Source organism: Haliotis asinina, chromosome 14 (genome assembly GCF_037392515.1).
Source record: "Haliotis asinina isolate JCU_RB_2024 chromosome 14, JCU_Hal_asi_v2, whole genome shotgun sequence".
Classification (NCBI taxonomy): domain Eukaryota; kingdom Metazoa; phylum Mollusca; class Gastropoda; order Lepetellida; family Haliotidae; genus Haliotis; species Haliotis asinina.
This window is the reverse complement of record NC_090293.1, coordinates 41,387,529-41,408,012: the sequence shown is the minus strand read 5'-3', so window position 1 is coordinate 41,408,012 and position 20,484 is coordinate 41,387,529. Positions and strand designations below refer to the sequence as shown.

Below are 20,484 nucleotides of genomic sequence, written 5' to 3'. Positions count from 1 at the left end.
CATATAAACGTATGATGAAGAAAACTCGGATCTCTTCATCGATGGCTTAAGTAACTGTACTCACGTTAGAATTTATTCGAAACTAAAACTATAATGTAGGTATTTTTCTAGATTGGTACTCTGCCATTAGCGCAGCGCGGAATAGGGCAGGGGAACCAGTCTAGTATTTTTCAAGGGAGGTAACTATTTGTGTAAGTATTTTTAAAAACTCTTTTGGAATCAATCATAACGTGATGCGAAAAAGCATCTGGTAGATAACTTACAGTCATAACAAATGTAGCCAATCATTTTAATCGACTATTTTTCATCGTTCTAAGTGTAGAAATAGCCTAGGTCAGATTGGTTCTTCGCGAGCCTAACGGCAGTAATCAGGCACTCCATTAAAATGGTCATATATTTTAAGCAATAAGTTATCAGCTTATGTCGTGCACATTTTTCCTTATGACGAAGTAACATCAACGATTTATAAGACTTTGACCCGTGGAAAATTTCGTATGGGCGCCTGACACGGTCACGTGATCAGCTGCTATATCGCGACGTTGTCTTCCGAGGGGAATCCCCTTTTCAAGTTTCCGATTGTGCTTTTTGTGTTGTCAGAAATAGCATAACTTGCACACAAGTCACGTAGTGACTGTCATGACCTGAACGAACACCACCCCTTGAATGTTGCTTGACCCGTACGACGAGAGAAAGAAAGTTGGTATTTCCAGTGATGCTAAAATTAGAAAAGTAATTTCCAGGAAATTGCGTGTTCTTCACAAAGCGAATAAATACAGTATGGGAAATATTCATTCTATCAAAGGACTGTACGCCCAAGGGACAATCAGATCCATCAGGTTTTACATTCGAGACAGTACTCAGCTGGAATTATAGTGTATATAATTCAGGTGTCTGTACAGGAGAGATGAACAACCAACATCATGTCCCACTCCACTGTGACATTTGTAAGAAGCAATTTACTGGTGCTTTCCCAGCTCAGCAACATTTTGTCAGCGAGGCTCACTTGAGAAAAGAAGACCAGATTAAAAATTCTGTGTTTAATGGAAACACAAGGACATACTGGTGTGACCCATGCGGTGTCCAGTGTAATGCTGCAGAACAGTTTCAACAACACATAGTCAGCCCTAGACATACTGAGACTGTAAGAAGGAGTTTAGGTTTCACATACAAAGCTGCAACGGCAGTTCAAAACCCTCTATTTCCTGGGAACATACAACATGCAGGTAATGATCCCCCACAAGGGTTTAACCAGACAATGCCTTTCAACCTGTCCAGTGAAACAGGGAGAAAGGATTATGACTTTAATGGTTCCAAGGGCTACTGCCATCTCTGTGACATTGACTTGACATCTCCACAGCATGCTCGGCAACATCTCAATGGATCCAAACATCAGAAGAAACAGAAGCAGGTGGTGGCTGGAGAGGATACCAGTAATGTATTGAAGTGTCAGATTTGCAATGTACCATTTTCTAGTCTTGGCAACGCTGAGGAACATCTTGCAAGTGCCAAGCACTTAAAGAAAAAAAGAGAATTGGAAGGACAGGATAATTTCACCAACAGTAGTTCTCCCCAGTATGGCTTGTCAAACATGTCACAGCCAAATAGTGGCCTTACAGTGTTAGGAGTGCCCTCTTCAGAACATGGTAATGGAATGCTTGCTGATGTTCCAGTCTACAGGAACAGTAGTTCGTTGCCTGAAACTAAACCAAGTCAGAACATGCCACCATTACTGACACCTAGTTCTACTCCAGTCAGTCGCATGTCTTTATCTGATACCAAGAACAATAATACTGGCGATGGTAATGGCCAGCTTAATGAAATCAAAGTTCCTTATACTTTTGATGGAAAGCAGGGTTACTGCAGTGTCTGTAATGTGGATTTTACATCTCCACAAAATGCCCAGCAACATCTTGATGGATCCCGACATAAGAAAGCAGAGAAGCTATGGAAATCAGGACAATCTTCCACGGAAGTGCTGAAGTGTGACCTGTGTAATGTTGTATTCTCTGGCCCTGAGAGTGCCCAACAGCATTTTGAAAGTGATAGACACAAGAAAAGGTCACAGCTGCCCATGACCAATTTCACTCTTCAAGAGCAGGAGAAACCACAGCTTTCCCAGAAAATGACCTTGGTAAACAGCCCCCCTGTGACTCCAGGTGTTACCACTCAAACTTCCCTACCAATGAATATCCTGTCAGAACCGAAAGGGAGTCAGTTTCAAAAAGCTCAAAGTTTAGCAGAAATTATGCTTCCAAATGCAAACAAAATGACAGATTCAGCTGGAGCAACAAGCAATTTGCCACAGACTGCAGATAGTCAAAAGGAAGGTAATCTGTGTTTATCCGTTCATGGAGGAACTTTGCCAGATGTTCCAATTCTCGGTAGCTATACACGTTTACACAACCTTAACATTGCCAGCCAGCCTGTTCTTAGCTCTAATGACACTCAGTATTCCTCCATTGCCTCACAGAATGCACAAGTGCAAAGAACTCATTTGATACAAGAAAGCAGAACAGAAGAACTGGAATATACTTTTAATGGAAGCACTGGACGATGTAACATCTGCAAAATTGAATTAACATCTCTTGAACATGCGAACCAACATCTTAATGGTAAGAAGCATGCAAAAGCAAAAGTATTATATGCAGCAGGAACTGGTAATGTCTATGACAGCAATGGCGGAGATGTCAGTGAGAGAACAGCTGGTGCCAAACTGTCCACCAGTCCAAGTCAGCCATATCGGTTTGATGGGAACAGAGGATGGTGTAACGTGTGCAGCATTGAGCTAACGTCCTCTCAACACGCACAGCAGCATCTCAGTGGGAAGAACCACACTAAAGCTTTAGGACGGTGGCAAGTGTCAAACAGCAAGGAGGAATCAACAGAATCTGCAGAACAAAGGATTTATGAATTCAATGGAATGAGAGGCTTCTGTAATGTATGCAAGATCGAACTTACCTCTCAGGCACATGCCAGTCAACACTTGTCAGGGAAACCTCATAAAAAGGCTGTAGAGCGATTGAACCTGGTTGATGCAGTTGATACACATATAGGCTCACATCCTGAAGCATCAGCCCAGCCTGGAGATGGGGAAGAGGAGCCAGCATATGTGTTCACAGGTGGAAGGGGGCGATGCTTTGTTTGCAACATAGAGCTCACATCTTCACAACATGCTTCCCAGCACCTTCAAGGTCGAAATCACACAAGGGCTGAGGAAAAGAGAAAGATGGTCAAGCAGAATGGAAAGTTGTCACTTGAGTGTAAGGTGTGTCTTAAGTCATTCAGTGGACAAGAAAGTGCTGCACAACATTATGCCTCTGCCAAACATAAAAACAAGGTGGGGTTTGCCAACAGTTCCTCGGACCAGATCAGGCCAGAAGTTCTGGGGGGAGACTATATAGGTAATCAGAACTTGGCAGGCCAGTCCCCACTAAAAATGTATGTGTGTGAGGTATGCCAGTGCCAACTGAACTCTTATGAACAGTTGTCAATCCATAAAAAAAGTCCCAAGCATCTTAGGACTGTGGAAAAGATGCAGCGTTATGCTGATGTGGCTGAATGTGCTAACACTGACAACAGTAGTCAAGAGTCTAAGCTTGAGGAAAGTCCAAGGGACATGACAGAACCCAAGCATGGTGGTTACAAGGATGTATGGGAAGCTCTTCGTACAGGAGAAGTCACTAAAGTCAAAGGTGTAACTCCAAATATTGAAGTGAAGGAAATAGTCACTTCTAGTTTCAAACCTGTTCCTATCACTCCAGCATTAAACGTGTGTTCAGATACATTAGGAGACAGGAACCATGTTGAAACAGATGGTGTACAGTCCAGCAGAAGGAAAGAAACTAACCCAGTGGTAAGGATGTCATCAACTACTACAAGTGCCACCAATAGGCTTAGCATGGAACATGAACAAAGTCCAGGAATGTCTGCTGCAGCAAAGGAAAAGGTTTCCAAGGATTACAGAAGTAACACAGAAGTAATTCCTTCAACACCTGTTGTTTCCAAAAGCACTTCATTGGCTAAACTTGGCATGGGCAGAGGTTCCACACTTGTCAACCCAACCATTACCACAACAGATGCGATGCCTCTGAGGATGAGAACAGCCGCGATCACCCAGCCAAAACATACTGATGTTGGAGACACTGATGACTTCCAAGATGAAGTCAAGGGATCAGTAGGAAGTAGGCGGACCAATACCTACAACCCTCTAAAAAACCAGACAACTGTTCGACACAGGGGGAATAAAGTTTCTCTGGAGGCATTTGAAAACCTGGATTCTGAGGAAGATGAATCAATTCCAAGCAAGACACTGGATGTTGACATTCCTGGTGGCAAGGCTGAAAGTCTAATCAGTTTCAACTCATGTGCTAGCAGTATTCTCAATGATGGACCACATGCTTCAGTGGGCTCCAGTACCACTGATCACAATCATTCAGCTGTTCCTAAACAAGACAAAAACATGTCTCTACAAACAGATGCAGAGTCAAGTGTCTTTCCATCCTCAAATTTTGAACTGCTGAGTGGCTATGCTGGTATAGGTGCAATACCAAAGGTGCCACCAAAGAACCCTTTTAGTGGCTATTTCAAATATTACTGTGACACATGTAATCGGCCAATGAACACGAGAAAAGACTACCAAGCTCACCTAGAGAGTAAAGCTCACAGACAGAGGGCTGCAGAGGTGACAGCTCCCCAGCTCAACCTGGGACAGATAAAGCGGGTACTCAGTATAGATGATGCAGAGGAAATGGCCTATCACTTGACAAAGACCATGCCTCGAAGCTACCAGGTGGATCTGTTTTGCAAAACCATGGAGGGTGACAAGGTCATCTTCTTGCCAACAGGTAAGTCAGTGTGTTTCTCAGTCAACTCTTGTCTTTCCTTGTTAGTTCTGAAAAAGCATGTTCAATTTCTGTTATTCAGTTCCTCTGTCAGACAAATTTTACCAGTTTCTTTTGATTTAAAGATATGACATCCACCATAGAGCTTGATATTCTCCATAGATTCTTAAAGTAGGAACCATGATGTCTATGTCTTTATCTTTAAAGGAATTTTAGAAAGGTCTCTATACATTGTTTATATTCAATATATACACAAAATACAGTTATTAACAGTAATATTTCATTATGCAGCTTCAATTGTGAATCTAAAATGCAGGTCCCACATAAGCATTTCACAATTTCGCAAGAGAATGAGGAAGGCGGTCACATGGTCATGTGATGTCATACCCGAGAGTTGCTACATCAACACAGTGGTCAAAAGACAGTGGTCCCGAGCCGGTTCACTTATTGGGCCTGTTCTGCTTCTAGTTTAGCAAAATCAATCAATCAATCCACAAAGTGAAACCTGGAATTGGATGACATACTAGATACAGATAATATCACATACATACAAAATTTTCAAGTTGAAAGTGTTCTAGTGGCAACACTGACATAAATATTGATAATGATTCCACCAGTTGTCAACATAAACACAGGCGGAGCCACTTGTCTATCATATGTTCATTGAAAACCAATCAGATACAGAATTAATATTTCAGCAGTCACATTAAAATTTGCAGTCAAGATAATGACAATGATCAATGTGTTATAGCCTGTCTTCCTGTACTACAGTATAGAATCTACATAAGGAAGGTAAACACTGAAATAGTTACATTTGTGGTTCATGAATTTATTAAGGTTTTAAGTAACTTTCAGCTTTATTTCGTAAAATGCGTCTTCTGATTAGATTTATCCGTAAAGTTTTAGTATGAAGATAATATTTTCTATGAAATATGTACTGTTATGGAAGTTGATAAGCTTGATTTCACTACTGTACTGTAGAAAAGTACCCTAGACATTAACCATCTGAACAAGTCACAGGATTCAAACAGAAGAATACAAAAGATCTGAAACATCAGGAACAATTGGTTTCAGTACACAACCTAGACACATATACATTAATATCAGTTTATATATAGATGACAGTGAATTCACCAGTTCCTGTTTACTAGTTATAAATGAAAGTGTCTGGCAGAATATCCTGGAAAAATAACCTGTTGTGTCCTGCAAGTCTGTAGGAAGGGTATTCTTATCTTCTTGAAAATGGCCCTGAGAAGGTGGAATTCCACATACATAAATTTTACATTCACTATGGAGAAAGTTCGTAACACAGTTTCAGTATATTTTGTTTTGGCTACAATAATAATAATTTACTTTGAAAGAAAGCTCTAATAAAGTAAGTACTTTTGTCTTACCAAATGCTGAGAGGAAAATAGATTTGAGGATTAGAGAGTGTTTTTGCAAACAAGACTTTGTGTTGACCCATTAGTTAGAGAAAAACAGGCAGTAATAGGAACAGAGGTTTTTTCAAACTGGAGTGTACCAGTTCAACGAAAGGGAGCATAGAGGCAAAAAATATTGATTATTGGAATTACATTTAGATTTTGGCCTCTTGTTCATTGGCTTGGCCTCTTGGTTTAGACCTAGAGGTACCTGACTGCCTTCTTTGGTTCTCCAGTTTGTTTACTGTGAGGGTATTTAGGCTGTTTTCATTGATGTGAAATGCTGCCATGTACATCCACAAAAATAGCATTTACATCGGAATGAACATATTTCCCTGATTCCCCATTTTTGAAAGTGAGTTAAAAGTTTCCTATAATGTAAAACTGCCATGATGTTATTACAAGTGGTTCATAAATAACTAAGTTTAATGCAAGTGCAGAGCAGTCATTTTTTATTTACACCCCCATCCCCCAAATTCAACCATTTTAGCATGATTTGGGACCAGTCCAACTACTTTTCAGTAAGTATGTGCTGTCTCTTACATGTTGCAAGTTCTCATTTGTCCATGCTCAAACCCCTCCCAATTCCTCCACACACACACTCACACATACCACAACACACTCGCATCGAGAAAATGATGACTCAGCCCTTCTGAGTAACAGTTACAGTAGCTGTGAATATATACCTCTGATCGAAATTAGGATATGAGGCAATTTATGACATACTTTTACATCAACTGTTTCTTCATATTGCTAACTACTAGAGAGTTTACGTTGCTCCAAAACAACTGCATCTAGAACTCATTTGCAACCAACATCGGTTCCGGAATGCAACTCTCTTTGTCTCTGTACCAAGGTGACATTTCTGCTAGAGGTTAGGTTGCTTTCACAGCACTTCTTCGAAAAATGTAATGAATGTAAATCACAGAATGTCTGTCATATTTGTGCTTTTTGTATTTCATCATTTTTCAGCTTAATTGCAAAGGTATTGACCATGGACATGATTTCTCGAAAACTAGATCAGGATGGAAAATGCGGACGTGACCTGTTGAGAAAAGAAATGACTGTATTTTCTGTTTCATGGAATCTATTTTGAAATGTAAAGTGTTTTGCTTTTCTCAGGCACATATGAATAATATAATGCTGAAATGATATTAATTTTGGCATTTTGAAAAAATGACCTGGACATGTTACTTCTACTTGTCAAATAGAATTTCTCAATAAATGTACATCCATGTTGCTTACACAACTGGATAATCATCAAAACTCGATGTGGTATGCTTTCATGTTTGAATGACATTATGTAATAAAAATGCATAGTGTTTGACATTTTAAAAAATCCTTCAATTGTACATAATTTGTAACTTTCCCATATGCAATCAATGAACGTCTTTCAGTCAACATGATCGTTTTGTGTTAATGAGCCCTGAGTCTATTTGAGGTAAAATTAGTTTACAAATCCAAAGATATTATTTGGCTGAGTGAGATACTTACTTGAACAGACACTGGGGGTAATTTTTTTATGTATTTTTGACAATTCAAGTATTGGAGACATCCCAACTTGTTTCAGTTAGGTGATAACTGTGTCTAACATTTTAGTGAAATCCCTATTGAAGTGGAGTTCGACTAAAGGTTGGTGGCAGGTTGTTTGGTCCAGGATATTTATGGTAACCGAGATCTATGATACAGGATACTGGAGGATGTGATGCATCAAGGTGACATGTTTGCTGCTGTTGCTACTGCAGGTACAGGGAAGACGCTGGTGTCAGTGATGACGCTGAGTTGTATGCTGAATCTGAACCCTCGGCGCCCAGTCTTGTTCCTGGTGGACAAGGTGTTGTTGGTGTTACAGCAGTCAAAGTACATATTCAATGAACTTGGGGAGCGGATGTACAAGCGGTAGGCAGTTTTCTATATATGCCCTTGTGCTGTCCAGTGTCCAAATAATTTTTTTTATGAAGTAGCAAGTGCTTGCTACCTGGCTTAAGAACAGGTAGCTAAGTCCCTTCCCTTTTTCCTATTGTGTAAACATATCATGTAATCAGCACATAGTGTGTTGAGTACCTCTGCAAACTGGTATGTATCAAGTTATGCTAAAATAATACCTTTACTTGCATTAGCAGACAACGTTTTATCTCCCTTACGCATCATTGAATGATGTATGTCCATTATCAAAGAGCAGTATGAAGCAGTAATGTCATACTTATGCCTATGCACTCTGGACTGACTCTTGGTCCAAATTATGTGAGTATTGCAATGCGTAAGTGACCTAGAAAGGTTACAAGGAACATTTTTGCAAAATTAAAACACCAGTTTTGGCAAGGTTATGAGTGAAAGTGCACAAGTGGAGATCTTTCCTTTGAAAGTGACGGCTAATTGATGAATGTAAGTGGTTTCACAAAAAAATACCAGGTAGCAAGTTTTTGTTACTGTGGTTTTTTTTCAGGCAGCAAAATAGGACTTCGAATAGCAAATTTGCTATGTCAGAGTGTTAATTTCGAACCTTGTTGTCTTGAAAGTTACACTGTTTCCAGACACGCCCACCTCTTCAGATATGTCAGTTTGCTGTTACACAGCCTCAGTATTTACTGTCTCCATTCAGGTGTGTGACATCACCTGCTGTTATACCTGTTGCTGTGGTGTGACACAAGATAAACTACTCATACAAAAAGGCCTCCATTATGCAGTAGCCAAAGGGAGGCTCAGGGAGACAGGCTGCAACCTGTCTATGATCAGCCTCGGTGTCAGTAATGAGATAATAAATGGAAATGTTGACTTGCATACTTATTGAAGTGTAACCAGGATACACTTGACATTAACCTAAGGGGAACATAAACAAACATCAAGGGTACATCAACCAAGGGACCATCCTCGACATCTCCAGGGCATATCATGTTTTGATAAATCTCCACTATACCCTGGGTGCATCTACAGCTCAGCCTGCTAATTTCATTTCCTCCCTTTGCTGGCCCTGCATTTTTACAGTAGCCAATCAGCTAAGCTGCCATTAAACCAAGCTTGCCAGTGTCAACAGAGACCACAGTTGCAGCTGCGAAGATTTGTTCGCAATGCATATCAGATTTTGGGGAAGTTATTCAAATTGACATATCCAAAACTTTTACAAAATATGCAAGAACTTCTACCTTTTTCTGCGTACCTCTACATCATTTGTGTTGCCAAATTTAATTGGGTAGATAATTCAAAATGCAAAAGTGAGTTGTGATTAGTTTGCTCAACTTACCACCTGAACACCTAAACACCTGATTGGATATACCGCCAGCCAAAGGAGGTAATAAAATTAACCACAGATACATCCAGGGTATAGTGGAGATTTATTGGAACACATATCCTGGAGATATTGAGCATGCAAGGGACCAGTGAACAACATATTTATCTTAGTGAATGTTGTTTGAATTTTGTTTTGCAAAGAAGAATCTACATTGAAAGGGAGTAGCACACTTTGTAAGCCATCATGAAGTGAACAACCCTAGAGAACAGTAATAAAGCTTGGCAAGGCTGTTTCTGTGCTGCATATTACTAGAATAAACTGCATATTTCATCTCACATTATGATGTAGAAAGGATGATAGCTTGAGAAAAGGTCCAAACTTCAAGCTGTCTCAGTCTGATGAACTTGAACTACACTTTCATTGTTATCTTCACAAAATGTATTGGCATATATACTTCGTACGCTATCTACAGTTGTTCATATTGTGGTTTAAACTGCCCTTAGTGGTCAGCAAATCAGTTACATTAATCAGAGGTGGTAGTTGTAATTTGAAACCTCTGACTGACCATTCAGAATGGAGTACGTCTGTAATTCATCCTAGAATACTATGTTACTTCCAGTGTGACAGCTGATGGAGAGATGCAGGAACGCCCACTGAAGATAGCCACGCTGAGTGGGAACATACTACCTGCAGACAGCATGCCTCTCTACAAGCATGACGTCATTGTCAGCACGGCAGGTACTTGCAGCACTTTAGTGAAGTGGAGATTCTTTGTTATAAATCTCTGGAGTGATAGAAATGAATTTTTTGAAAAAAAGAAACTGTTTCTGAGTTGCAAAATACCAGATAGTGAAGTAGTGAGGGAAGGAGATGCAACCCACAGAACATTCTTGAAGTTTACAAATCTATTTTTTGTTCATTAAAAAACATCTGTTCCGTCATTCATACCAACCAGTGCTAATTGTAATATAACTAACTTTGTCTTTATTGTAGCTCAACTCCAAGTTCTAACATGACTGTATTATATCTCTGTTGTAACCTAACTGTGATGTATCTATGTTGTAGCCTAACTACATTTATTTGTGTTGTAGCCTATGCTGACAATCTACTGCAGAAGCAACAGCTCCGCTGGGAACACTTCTCACTGGTTGTGTTTGATGAAGCTCATCACTGTGTCAAAAATCACCCCTTCAATCGCCTCCTGGAGGGGTATCACCGTCCATGCCCACCTGAACTCAGACCCAAAGTGCTTGGTCTGACTGCCTCCCCTGCAGGACGAGATAGTGTTGAGAGCACAGTCAGCATGCTGCAGGAGTTATTCCACAATCTAGGTGGAGCCAGCATTGCCATCGTCCAAGGAGATTGTGTGAGAGAACTTGAACGCTACCAATCCCATGCCAAACTCAAGATCAACTATGAGCCATTTTCCGATGAAGAAAAGGCTTTCCGGAAGACACTTTTGATATACATTTGTCGGTGTTATTTAAAGCTGTCAGAGTTGTGCAATATTGAAGATGTCTGTCAGTTGGGGCTGCAGAGGATGCAGACAGAAGACTTGAGTGAGTTTGTAGAGCACATGGATAATGCTGCTACTGAAAAGTTTCTCCAGGCTTTTGGGAACTGTAAAGCTAAATCTGAGGAGCCACAAGTCAAAATGAATATGGAGTTTGTTGTCAATCATTCCGTGAGGGTTTTGATTGCATTGTCTGATTTGGATTGTACTGGGATACCAACAGCTGTAGCTGACCTGAAGACTCTCAACCAGAGTGAAGCACCAAGTGGCTTCCATCATGCTCAGGGGATCGGTATTGAGTGTAAAGAGCTGCAAGATGCGTTGAAAAGAGCTGATCACTCAACACATGTCCAGCAGGAGTTTGATGACAACCCACTTCACGTCTCTCTTTACACACAGCTACTCAGTACTCTAACCAATGATGAATACATCAACTGGAAAACTGGGAGAAATGCAATGGCCTTGATTCTTGTTCGGGAGAGAGCACATGCACACCGACTGAGCAACTTCCTGAAGCAGACAAGATTTGCGTCAGCAAACAATCTGAAGATCACATCAGTGGTTGGCCACGGGTCTGGTCCGACTGATGGTGGGATGAAGGTGAAGCATCAGAAACGTGTGCTAGATGGAGTGAAGAGTAAGAAGTATCACATCATTGTAGCCACATCTGTAGCAGAGGAGGGTGTAGATATCCCTGAGTGTGAGCTTGTCATCTGCATGAACCCGCCAAATACAGTCACCACCCTGGTACAGATGAGGGGCCGGGCCAGGAAGAAAGACAGTCACTTTGTTATCCTGTGTAAGAGCAGTGATGAAGAAAGCAGGATCCACAATATTCTTCGCCGGGAACAGTTCATGATGGAAGCTGCTCATCGTTGTGTGCAATTGTGATGACTTTAGTGAACTGTTGGAGGTGCAGGTGTGATGACTGTAATGAACTGTTGAAGGTGCAGGTGTGATTACTGTACCGAACTGTTGGAGGTGCTGGTGTGATGACTGTAATGAACTGTTGGAGGTGCAGGTGTGATGACTGTAGTGAACTGTTGGAGGTGCAGGTGTGATGACTGTAGTGAACTGTTGGAGGTGCAGGTGTGATGACTGTAGTGAACTGTTGGAGGTGCAGGTGTGATGACTGTAGTGAACTGTTGGAGGTGCAGGTGTGATGACTGTAATGAACTGTTGGAGGTGCAGGTGTAATGACTGTAATGAACTGTTGGAGGTGCAGGTGTGATGACTGTAGTGAACTGTTGGAGGTGCAGGTGTGATGACTGTATTGAACTGTTGGAGGTGCAGGTGTGATGTCCAGGGCCTAATGGTTTTCACGTTTAGTGACAAGAACACTTTATTGATTTGTTTTTTGTATATAGCATATATGTCTCAATTACTGTAACAACATTTCTACTGAAGTGAGAATTGAATTTTGAGTAGATTTAACATAAAATATGGAAAAGAGATGGACACTTTAATATACAGAATGCTCGTGGCTCCTTTGCACATTTGAGTAACACGAAATAACTAAAGAATGAGGACTATGATTTATGGATATACAACTTCTTTTATTCAGTGAGTGCGACATTTCGACATAGATACTAATGTCGTCAAGCAAATGGTGAACTGTTATATCCATAAATCATAGTCCTCATTCTTCATCTACTCAACTTCTAGAATGCCTATCAAAGATATTGAATAACTAGCTAAAAGTCTTGGAATTCGAATGATAGACGAGTGTCTGTGCCCCTGGGGTAGATATAATGATACTTCTAAAAGGGGTCTATGTTTCAAGTCAGAAACACATGTTTTCATTGCGACTGACTGTGGTGTTTTCCATGAGCTCTTGCGGGGTGTCTTATTTGTTGAAGACATTATCTATTTTGTCACTTGGCATGGTAAAGTCACAAAGTAAGCATGAAAAAGTCACAAGGTAAGCATGAAAAAGTCACAAGGTAAGCATGAAAAAGTCACAGGGTAAGCATGAAAAAGTCACAAGATAAAAGCTTTGTCTATGTGAATATGCTTTTCTTGGAGAGGTCCCAGTATCTAAAACGTTTGGTAAACATAAGGCTTTGGTCAAAGTATTGAATTTTTTAACATGAAACTTGATATAATTTGCTTAAGTCTTTGCAAATTCTGCAACATCACAGGCTGAAGGCATGACTCAGAGATGATTATTGCAGCTGATGTCTCCATTGGTTTAGTTGTTATTGTTGCACATATACAGTTCTACAGACTCATGCTTCAGTCTGTGATGATTGCATGGGTGATCTGGAAGTGAAGGGAGTAGAGTAGGAGGTATAGTACAATGTGTGGGATTAAGAGGCTGCATCTACTGGTGGTGTGTAGTCCTTTGGATAGAGCTCAGGCCACATGTCAGTTGAAGTTAAAGGGGCACTGATGCGGAGCGAATAATGCTTCTCGCCAACGGTCTAATTACGAAAGCAGACCGCAAATTGGTCAGCGCCCACTCCTTCGACCGTGACGGACAAAGGAACTGGGCTCCTGTCCATATTAACAGAATTTCTTCACCTAAGCAGTCAGGAGGACGGATGCCCATCACATGCCATTTGTTTAAAAATATCCATGGTATTCCTTGTCTGATCGTAACCATATATCCCAGCAGTGTAGTTCTTTTCGGATGCTTGGATGGTATACTTACTGATCCAATTTGATCCTATTTCTGTGTTTTTAACCTCGATATTTAATAATGTTACATCAAAATATGATGTCTACAGGAACGTAGCAAGCCATTTGTTTCAGTACGGAAGATTGCAAAGCTTTATATTTAGGTAGGTTTGAGTGTTGGTTGAGCTGTGATAGCAAATATCATACGTAAATTTTGGTAGCTATGGTAGCTACAATGGTTTATTATTTATGATAATAATAACACACAGTTGATGTATTTGAATTCGTAAACCAAAAAACGATGACTTTGCCTTTGGTAGAGAAATCTGAAAATTGTCTTACGTAAAAAAAACCCTTATTTCACCTATTTACCAAAGTACACAGCAAATGCCTGTGTGTATTCCTTATGTAACGAAATTCCGTTGGTATCCTCAAAACAGTTTCGGCCCATAAGTGTTTTCAGGCTGCATGCGACACAGAGATTACATCTTCCTTGCTGTAACTCGCGTTTGATGGTGTAAACCTACACGTGTTATTTGTCATCATTCTCTGGATGGTCAATTCATGAATTTATAACAGGTATAATTAGTAGCAACACCACTTCAGTTACTCAACAAAGGTTCCCATTTGGCATTTCTCCTGTCTGGAGTAAATACTCAACATTATAAATTAAGGTCTGTAATGGCAAATGTATTGTATGTTATGTAATATATGCATGTAAGTGATGCAAGAGGGTTTATCAGCTGAGTTACAAAAACAAACATCGATCAAAGGATTAACCGATAACACACTGATTGATTAATTACTTTTATCTTCTAGCGGATTTGTCAAAAGGCAGTGTGTGTAGATGACTACACCCTGTCGTAAAGTGTGAGTGCAAAAACAACATCCTCCCTTCAAAGAATTAACCACCCTTGCGTTGATTGATTGATTGCTCAATATTGGTTAACTAAATTACTTAGAATAGTCATCATACAATTAGTTTGCCAGGTATACTATCTTGGGAGACCAATGAGAGGTTTATCTGGTTTTCACCAATGAAAGACGTGAAACGATGTGTTACTTTTTCGCAAATGAGACAGTTGTAAGACACGCGACACAGAGCAGGATTATTTACCAGCTGCAGATGAATGGAATACAATTTCTTTTACGTGGATATTGATGGATACATTCCTGAACAAGGTAGTAGCCTGACATTGTTGCTATAAAATTAGTCTGTTTTACATTCATTGTTTGCATTTTGTTTTAATTTATTTGTTGTAGCATTCAGCAGAATCTGTATGACAGAAAACACACACTAGATCGCGTATGTGTGTGAAATAGGATCCACATTGGCAATCTATACAATGTATAAATGTTGCTGTTATGTTAGAAATTTACTATGAGTATGAGCAAATCGTGTGTTCTTTTATTAATTTTCAGAATCATACAAATATGACAGTAAACTAATCAGGGTTATGAGACAAAATATAGAGACGTACATTGGCTTCGTTATTTTCCCGTCCTAATAGTTTTTTTACCATTTCTACCACTGGCAGATGATTAACCTTCAAAGTGTTTCATTTGTTTTCATAATACATTTGTAATGAAGTACAAATGACTTCACCTCAGTTGATCTGTCTATAATTAAACTATCAATTGCACTTACGGACTGCGCAGCAGAGGTCACGAACCAGTCACGAATTCTGGGATAGCATCCGGGTACTCACGGGAGAAAAACTATAACAAAAGTTTACACCAGTCCATGGAAACTGCTCCGCATCAGTGCCCCTTTAAGCATCACTGGGCGTGGATAGGTGACAAGTGAGGTTGTTCAAACTTGCGTCTGTTGCGAGTGGGATAAGTCATGTGACTATATTAACAGCTTTGGTGAACTAGGGTAATTATCATCACTTTGTGATTACAATGTCCAGTTAGCAACTAGTCAGATAGATGCTAGGCACTACATGAAAGAATTATTATTTTAATTATTGTAATGTTTATCAGACATTTGTTTTTGTATCTGTGTGTCTGATATGCAAGGTGTCGTCACATGATTTCTGATTAGATTACCATAACAAGTGTTTCATACAATGTGCCAGTTGGTTGTCTGGTGAAGATTTACATCATATATACAATCATGGCTGTGATGTGTATTTTTGTCATGTATACCATTCCGTTTGAATAACTACTGCAGTGGATTTTAGGTTCCGATCAAATGTTATTTTGCTTGTTTGTTATCTGTGTATTATGCTGTGGTGCAGAATATTTGTTTGTTTGCTTTTGGTCTAAAAAAATGTATGAAATCCACAATGAACAGGTTGATGAATTATTTGTTTGAAGTAGCCTCCACTGTTATAAAAATTTTTTTGAAATAACTGTGTTGTGTTTTGGAGATAGTTCTGCTTTTAACAATAAAGACAATAATGATGTATCTATGTAACATATCTGTCCATCGTCAGCAGATCAGTGTCTGTTCTCATGAATGTCCACTTGGAATCTTCACAGAAAACTGTGTTGTCTTGTGTTCGTGATGATGTCAGCATGCTCATTCTGAATCAGACTGACATTGTACAGGATGGAGGCTCTTACATATTGTAGCAGATGTCGACTTAGTCATACAGTGTGAAACTGTATGAAAGGAGGCCCTGTATACAGAGACATAGAAATTAGTAAACGAGTGTCTGTTATATACCATTTATCTAACAAGTTGTTTGAAAACATATATAACAAGCTTAAGCTGTTTTAAGGTCAAATAGATTCAGATTTTGTTTAATCTCATTTTAGTTGGGCTATAACACACTACAAAACTTTTATGAATAAGTGATGTCACTACTCATTCACAAGGTGACCCGCCACCAAAAAGGTTCCTGCCACATCTTTGCGTCAAGGCAGAAGTGATAGTACAAAGCAGATAAGAGTAGACTAGACCTTCAGCAACCCATGCCTGCCATAAAAGGCGACTATGCTTGTCGTAAGAGGTGACTAACGGGATCGGGTGGTCAGACTCGCTGACTTGGTTGACACATGTCATCGGTTCCCAATTGCGCAGACCGATGCTCATGTTGTTGATCACTGGATTGTCTGGTCAAGACTCAATTATTTACAGACCGCCACCATATGGCTGGAATATTGCTGAGTGCGGCGTAAAACTTAACTCACTCACAAACCAGATAAGATCACTGAAAATTTAATTCTTGCAAGCACAAAATATTTAAGCATGTGTCGTCATTGTTATCGTTTGGTGGCTGTCATCATAGGAAGAATGTTTTTGCGTACCAGTTTACGTTCAGTGCTCTTGACTTGAGCCAAAACTATTGAGCTAGTGTAAATAGATGTAACCCATGTGCTTGAATGATGATTTTCAGATATAATTGTTTACAAACCATTTTAGTTTATGACAAAAATAAAAAGCTTCATGAAATCAATCAGGAAATAACTAGACTTTGTTAAGTTGTCGTTAATTGTGGAAATACCTGCTTATTGCAATCACGAAACAGGTAGGTAGGTGGAAAGGTGTTATGCTTGACTTGCAGGTTTCTGTGTGATTGGAGCATGAGTAATATATTGAATTTTAATCAGGAAAATAGTCCATCATAACCTGACCCAAGGTCATCACCATTTAGTAGCCAATCACAGGATCAGAAATCAATCTCACACATGGGTTTCTCATCCATGGGTGTGTAAGTACATCGTTTACAGTGGAAGCTGTCAAAACCAGCATCTGTCCCATTTGGCAAGTTGTCAACACCGGTATAAAATGTCAAGTCTCGTCTGTGGCATATACATTTATCATCAGCTCTACAGTCTGGCACATTGTCTAAATTGGATTATTTCTTCAGTCCCGATGATTGCTGGTTAAACAGTTTCCTATGTACTGTGTAAGTGTTGTAGCAGACGTTTCCTCAGTCACAGAATGCCATGCTGCATGAAGGGACATTGTACATTGTGAGACTCTATATACAGAGACCATCACTTTCATGTTCCCATGAATGAGCATAGCCTGTTGTAAATTACTGGATGAGGCAAGATTCAGCTGGAATATAGGAAAATGATGCGCATAAACTCAAGCAGACACTCCCTCAGTCATTCACCAGTTTCCTTCTTATATATGTGTTATCTGATCTCTGACTGCAGGCACACATGGCCTCTGGTGCACCAGAGAATGAAGATGACACACAGTGCACTCTGGAGGAGCTTGATGACATCATCACCCAACCTGCAGGTGGAATGACCATGCTGCCCAACACAGCGTATGACGAGGTGTATGACAATCTCCTCGTTGGAGATGAGTAAGTGCACTTTTCAAGACATTCTTTCCATAACCAGTACAAATGAAATATTTAAGTACTCAAGGTTTGCCATTTCAAGAGTATCACAGGTTTGAAGACTGCAATGTTCATTCATTTAGTTGTGAATCTACATTTTGCTGCTATGTCATTGGGCTCTTGTCCTCTATTTTACTTTTGTGGCATGTTAGAGGAGGCTGGATAACCTGATAGTAAAAGTGTTGAGGACCCAGGTTTGATTCCCCTCATTGGTACAATATGAAACTGCATGTATAGCTGTCTGGTTTTTTAAAATTTGTTGACCAGTATATTTGACTTTTGACCATACTTCAATATTCTGTGTACATGTAATTCTGTTGCTCTAAAAAAATTTACAAAACATCAGGATCTCAGACAAATGGCTACTGTGTGATGATCTATGGAATATTTTACTGTTTTTTAAATGGATTGGGCAACAGGCCTGTTTGAAAACCTCTCCAAAATGTGAGTATGCATTTTATTTAAAAGTCACAAAAATCATCTACTTCTTTTTTTTTTCAAATTAAATTTGTTTGAAATTTCTAATGTATTTTGAAAAGTTATTCAGGTCACTACTGTGTCATTACGTGTTGTACAGGGTCAGTTGATGTGGAGTCTCCAGTTTGTCCAGTATACCAAGTACGCTGTCCAGAAATGAGTCATCAGAGGATGTCCTGTAAAATAATTTATTGTTAAATTGAGGATCAAAGGTCAAGGTTACATAACCATCTTTAGAAGTTAGGTTCTTTATCGTAATACTTGGTATTTTTTTCACCATCTGATGCTCTGGTGGGTAAGGTCACCATCTCAAGATGAGTCAAGGTGAAGAGTGTAGAAAATGCTCAGATATGATATTATCATACTAGTATAGCTAACAGGACACTTAACATGTCACTGAAACATTAAATCAGTCTTACTGACCTCCATGTGAATTTACCCTTTGTTATTGAAGGTCGATTGCTCGTGACCTGGTGCAGCTCCGACGACTTGGAGTCACTCACATCCTCAATGCTGCCCACGGTGTTGATATCCATCATGTAAACACAAATGAAGATATGTATACGAAGCTCAAGGTCACTTTCAAGGGCATTGAAGCAATTGACCACATGAGTTTTAACCTTTACCCTTTCTTCCAAGAGTCAGCTGACTTCATTCAGAAAGCATTGGACAGTGGGGGTAAGCTGTACATCACATGGAGAAGTGCATGTAGTGCATTGTACTTTCTGCAACATCATAGTACGTTAGGTGGCTCAGTTTCGGACTTGTGACAGGTGACTACTGAGAAATGGAAGTCTGTCACAAATTGCATGTTATTGATCACTGGTTTGCCTATCAGGATCCATTGTTAACAGATTGCATCTCAGATTTTTGTTTCTCATCTTTGACTCTGTCCTACATTACTGACCACACCCACCTCCAGCTTTTTGTTCAGAAGGAGTCCATTTGCCTGTGTGATTACATAACATTCTCTTTGGTAAAAGTCCTTTTACAATTTTGCTTTCTGATATACAATGTCTCTGCCATAATTTTACCCTGTGGAGCCATGAGTCTGTTACAACGGACAAGTGATCTGATGAGGTGATGACATGCAGTTGCCCAATGTTGTGCTTCAAAATATCTAGCATATGTTTTAACAATATATTAAGGGACAGTTCATAATTTATGGCTAGTGGGGTAGTGATAATGATTGTTACATGTACAATGTAAATGACAACCCCCACCAACAAATGGTCCCTTTCACCCCAAGTAAACATTTTGTTGTCAATTTTGCTTCACAATGGTTGGCTGTCTACATCATGAGGATATTGCTGCCTGCAAGTATAGAACAAATCCGTCGTAAGGGAGACCTTGTGTGTGCATGTGTCTTTTTCATGCCTTGTACTGAATTTCCCTCTTCAATGGAGTTCACTTTACCTAAACTGGGTCAAATTACTGTAACTCATACAGTCAAGTCTTGTTAATCCTAACATCGTCTGTTACACAGCAAATTGTCAGACTACATGAATGAGACTAATTTATGTCTATTCAATTTGTTATCGACTGTCGTATAACCAGAGGTTGGATTAACAAGACATGACTTTTTGTAAGCAAGAGGTTCAGGTGATGATAGCAGAATTTTGTTCAAGGAAATACAATGTTTGACTTTCAGGAAAAGTTCTAGTCCACTGTATACAAGGAGTAAGTCGATCTGCCACTTTAGCTGTGGCATTCCTGATGCTCAAATGTCACATGACAGTTAAAGATGCTCTTCGATTGGTGAGGAGCCATCGAGAAGTGTGCCCGAATACAGGTTTCCAGCAACAGCTAATTAAACTGGACTCGGAGCTTAGACTGCAACGAAATAATAAAATACAAACAGAGTGACGAAGGGACAAGTTTAAACAATGTAACTCTGCATCCAAACATTTATGGATGGGTTTGTACTCAGGTGCAGCTCGAATAAATCTAGTAACCAAGACATTATAATGAATTGAGTCCTTTGTCATGTAACCATGCAAATCCAAGTCATCAGTGTTGTTGACAGGTGCATGCTGCAGTTCACCTTCTTAAGAAGGTATATGTTTAGGTGCTTTCC

At 39.7% G+C, this 20,484-nt stretch overlaps 2 protein-coding genes across 2 annotated transcripts; both read left to right on the top strand.

Moving 5' to 3' along the window:
* Positions 1-90: 90 nt before the first annotated feature.
* LOC137261037 (dual specificity protein phosphatase 3-like) lies at positions 91-20,369 on the top strand. Its single transcript, XM_067798696.1, has 4 exons — positions 91-191; positions 17,740-17,894; positions 18,862-19,085; positions 20,059-20,369. Exons 2-4 carry the CDS (start codon positions 17,746-17,748, stop codon positions 20,271-20,273), a joined length of 588 nt encoding a protein of 195 aa, XP_067654797.1. The 5' UTR covers positions 91-191; positions 17,740-17,745; the 3' UTR covers positions 20,274-20,369.
* On the top strand, positions 738-11,976 carry LOC137260990 (uncharacterized). Its single transcript, XM_067798580.1, has 4 exons — positions 738-4,844; positions 8,008-8,161; positions 10,111-10,229; positions 10,583-11,976. Exons 1-4 carry the CDS (start codon positions 905-907, stop codon positions 11,893-11,895), a joined length of 5,526 nt encoding a protein of 1,841 aa, XP_067654681.1. The 5' UTR covers positions 738-904; the 3' UTR covers positions 11,896-11,976.
* Positions 20,370-20,484: the final 115 nt, after the last annotated feature.

Coding starts and splice junctions, on each gene's coding strand:
- LOC137260990 (XM_067798580.1), top strand. CDS start 905: ATGAACAACCAACATCATGTCCCACTCCACTGTGACATTTGTAAGAAG. Junction 4,845..8,007: donor GGTCATCTTCTTGCCAACAG/GTAAGTCAGTGT, acceptor TTGCTACTGCAG/GTACAGGGAAGACGCTGGTG. Junction 8,162..10,110: donor GGGGAGCGGATGTACAAGCG/GTAGGCAGTTTT, acceptor TGTTACTTCCAG/TGTGACAGCTGATGGAGAGA.
- LOC137261037 (XM_067798696.1), top strand. CDS start 17,746: ATGGCCTCTGGTGCACCAGAGAATGAAGATGACACACAGTGCACTCTG. Junction 17,895..18,861: donor AATCTCCTCGTTGGAGATGA/GTAAGTGCACTT, acceptor TTGTTATTGAAG/GTCGATTGCTCGTGACCTGG. Junction 19,086..20,058: donor GAAAGCATTGGACAGTGGGG/GTAAGCTGTACA, acceptor TTTGACTTTCAG/GAAAAGTTCTAGTCCACTGT.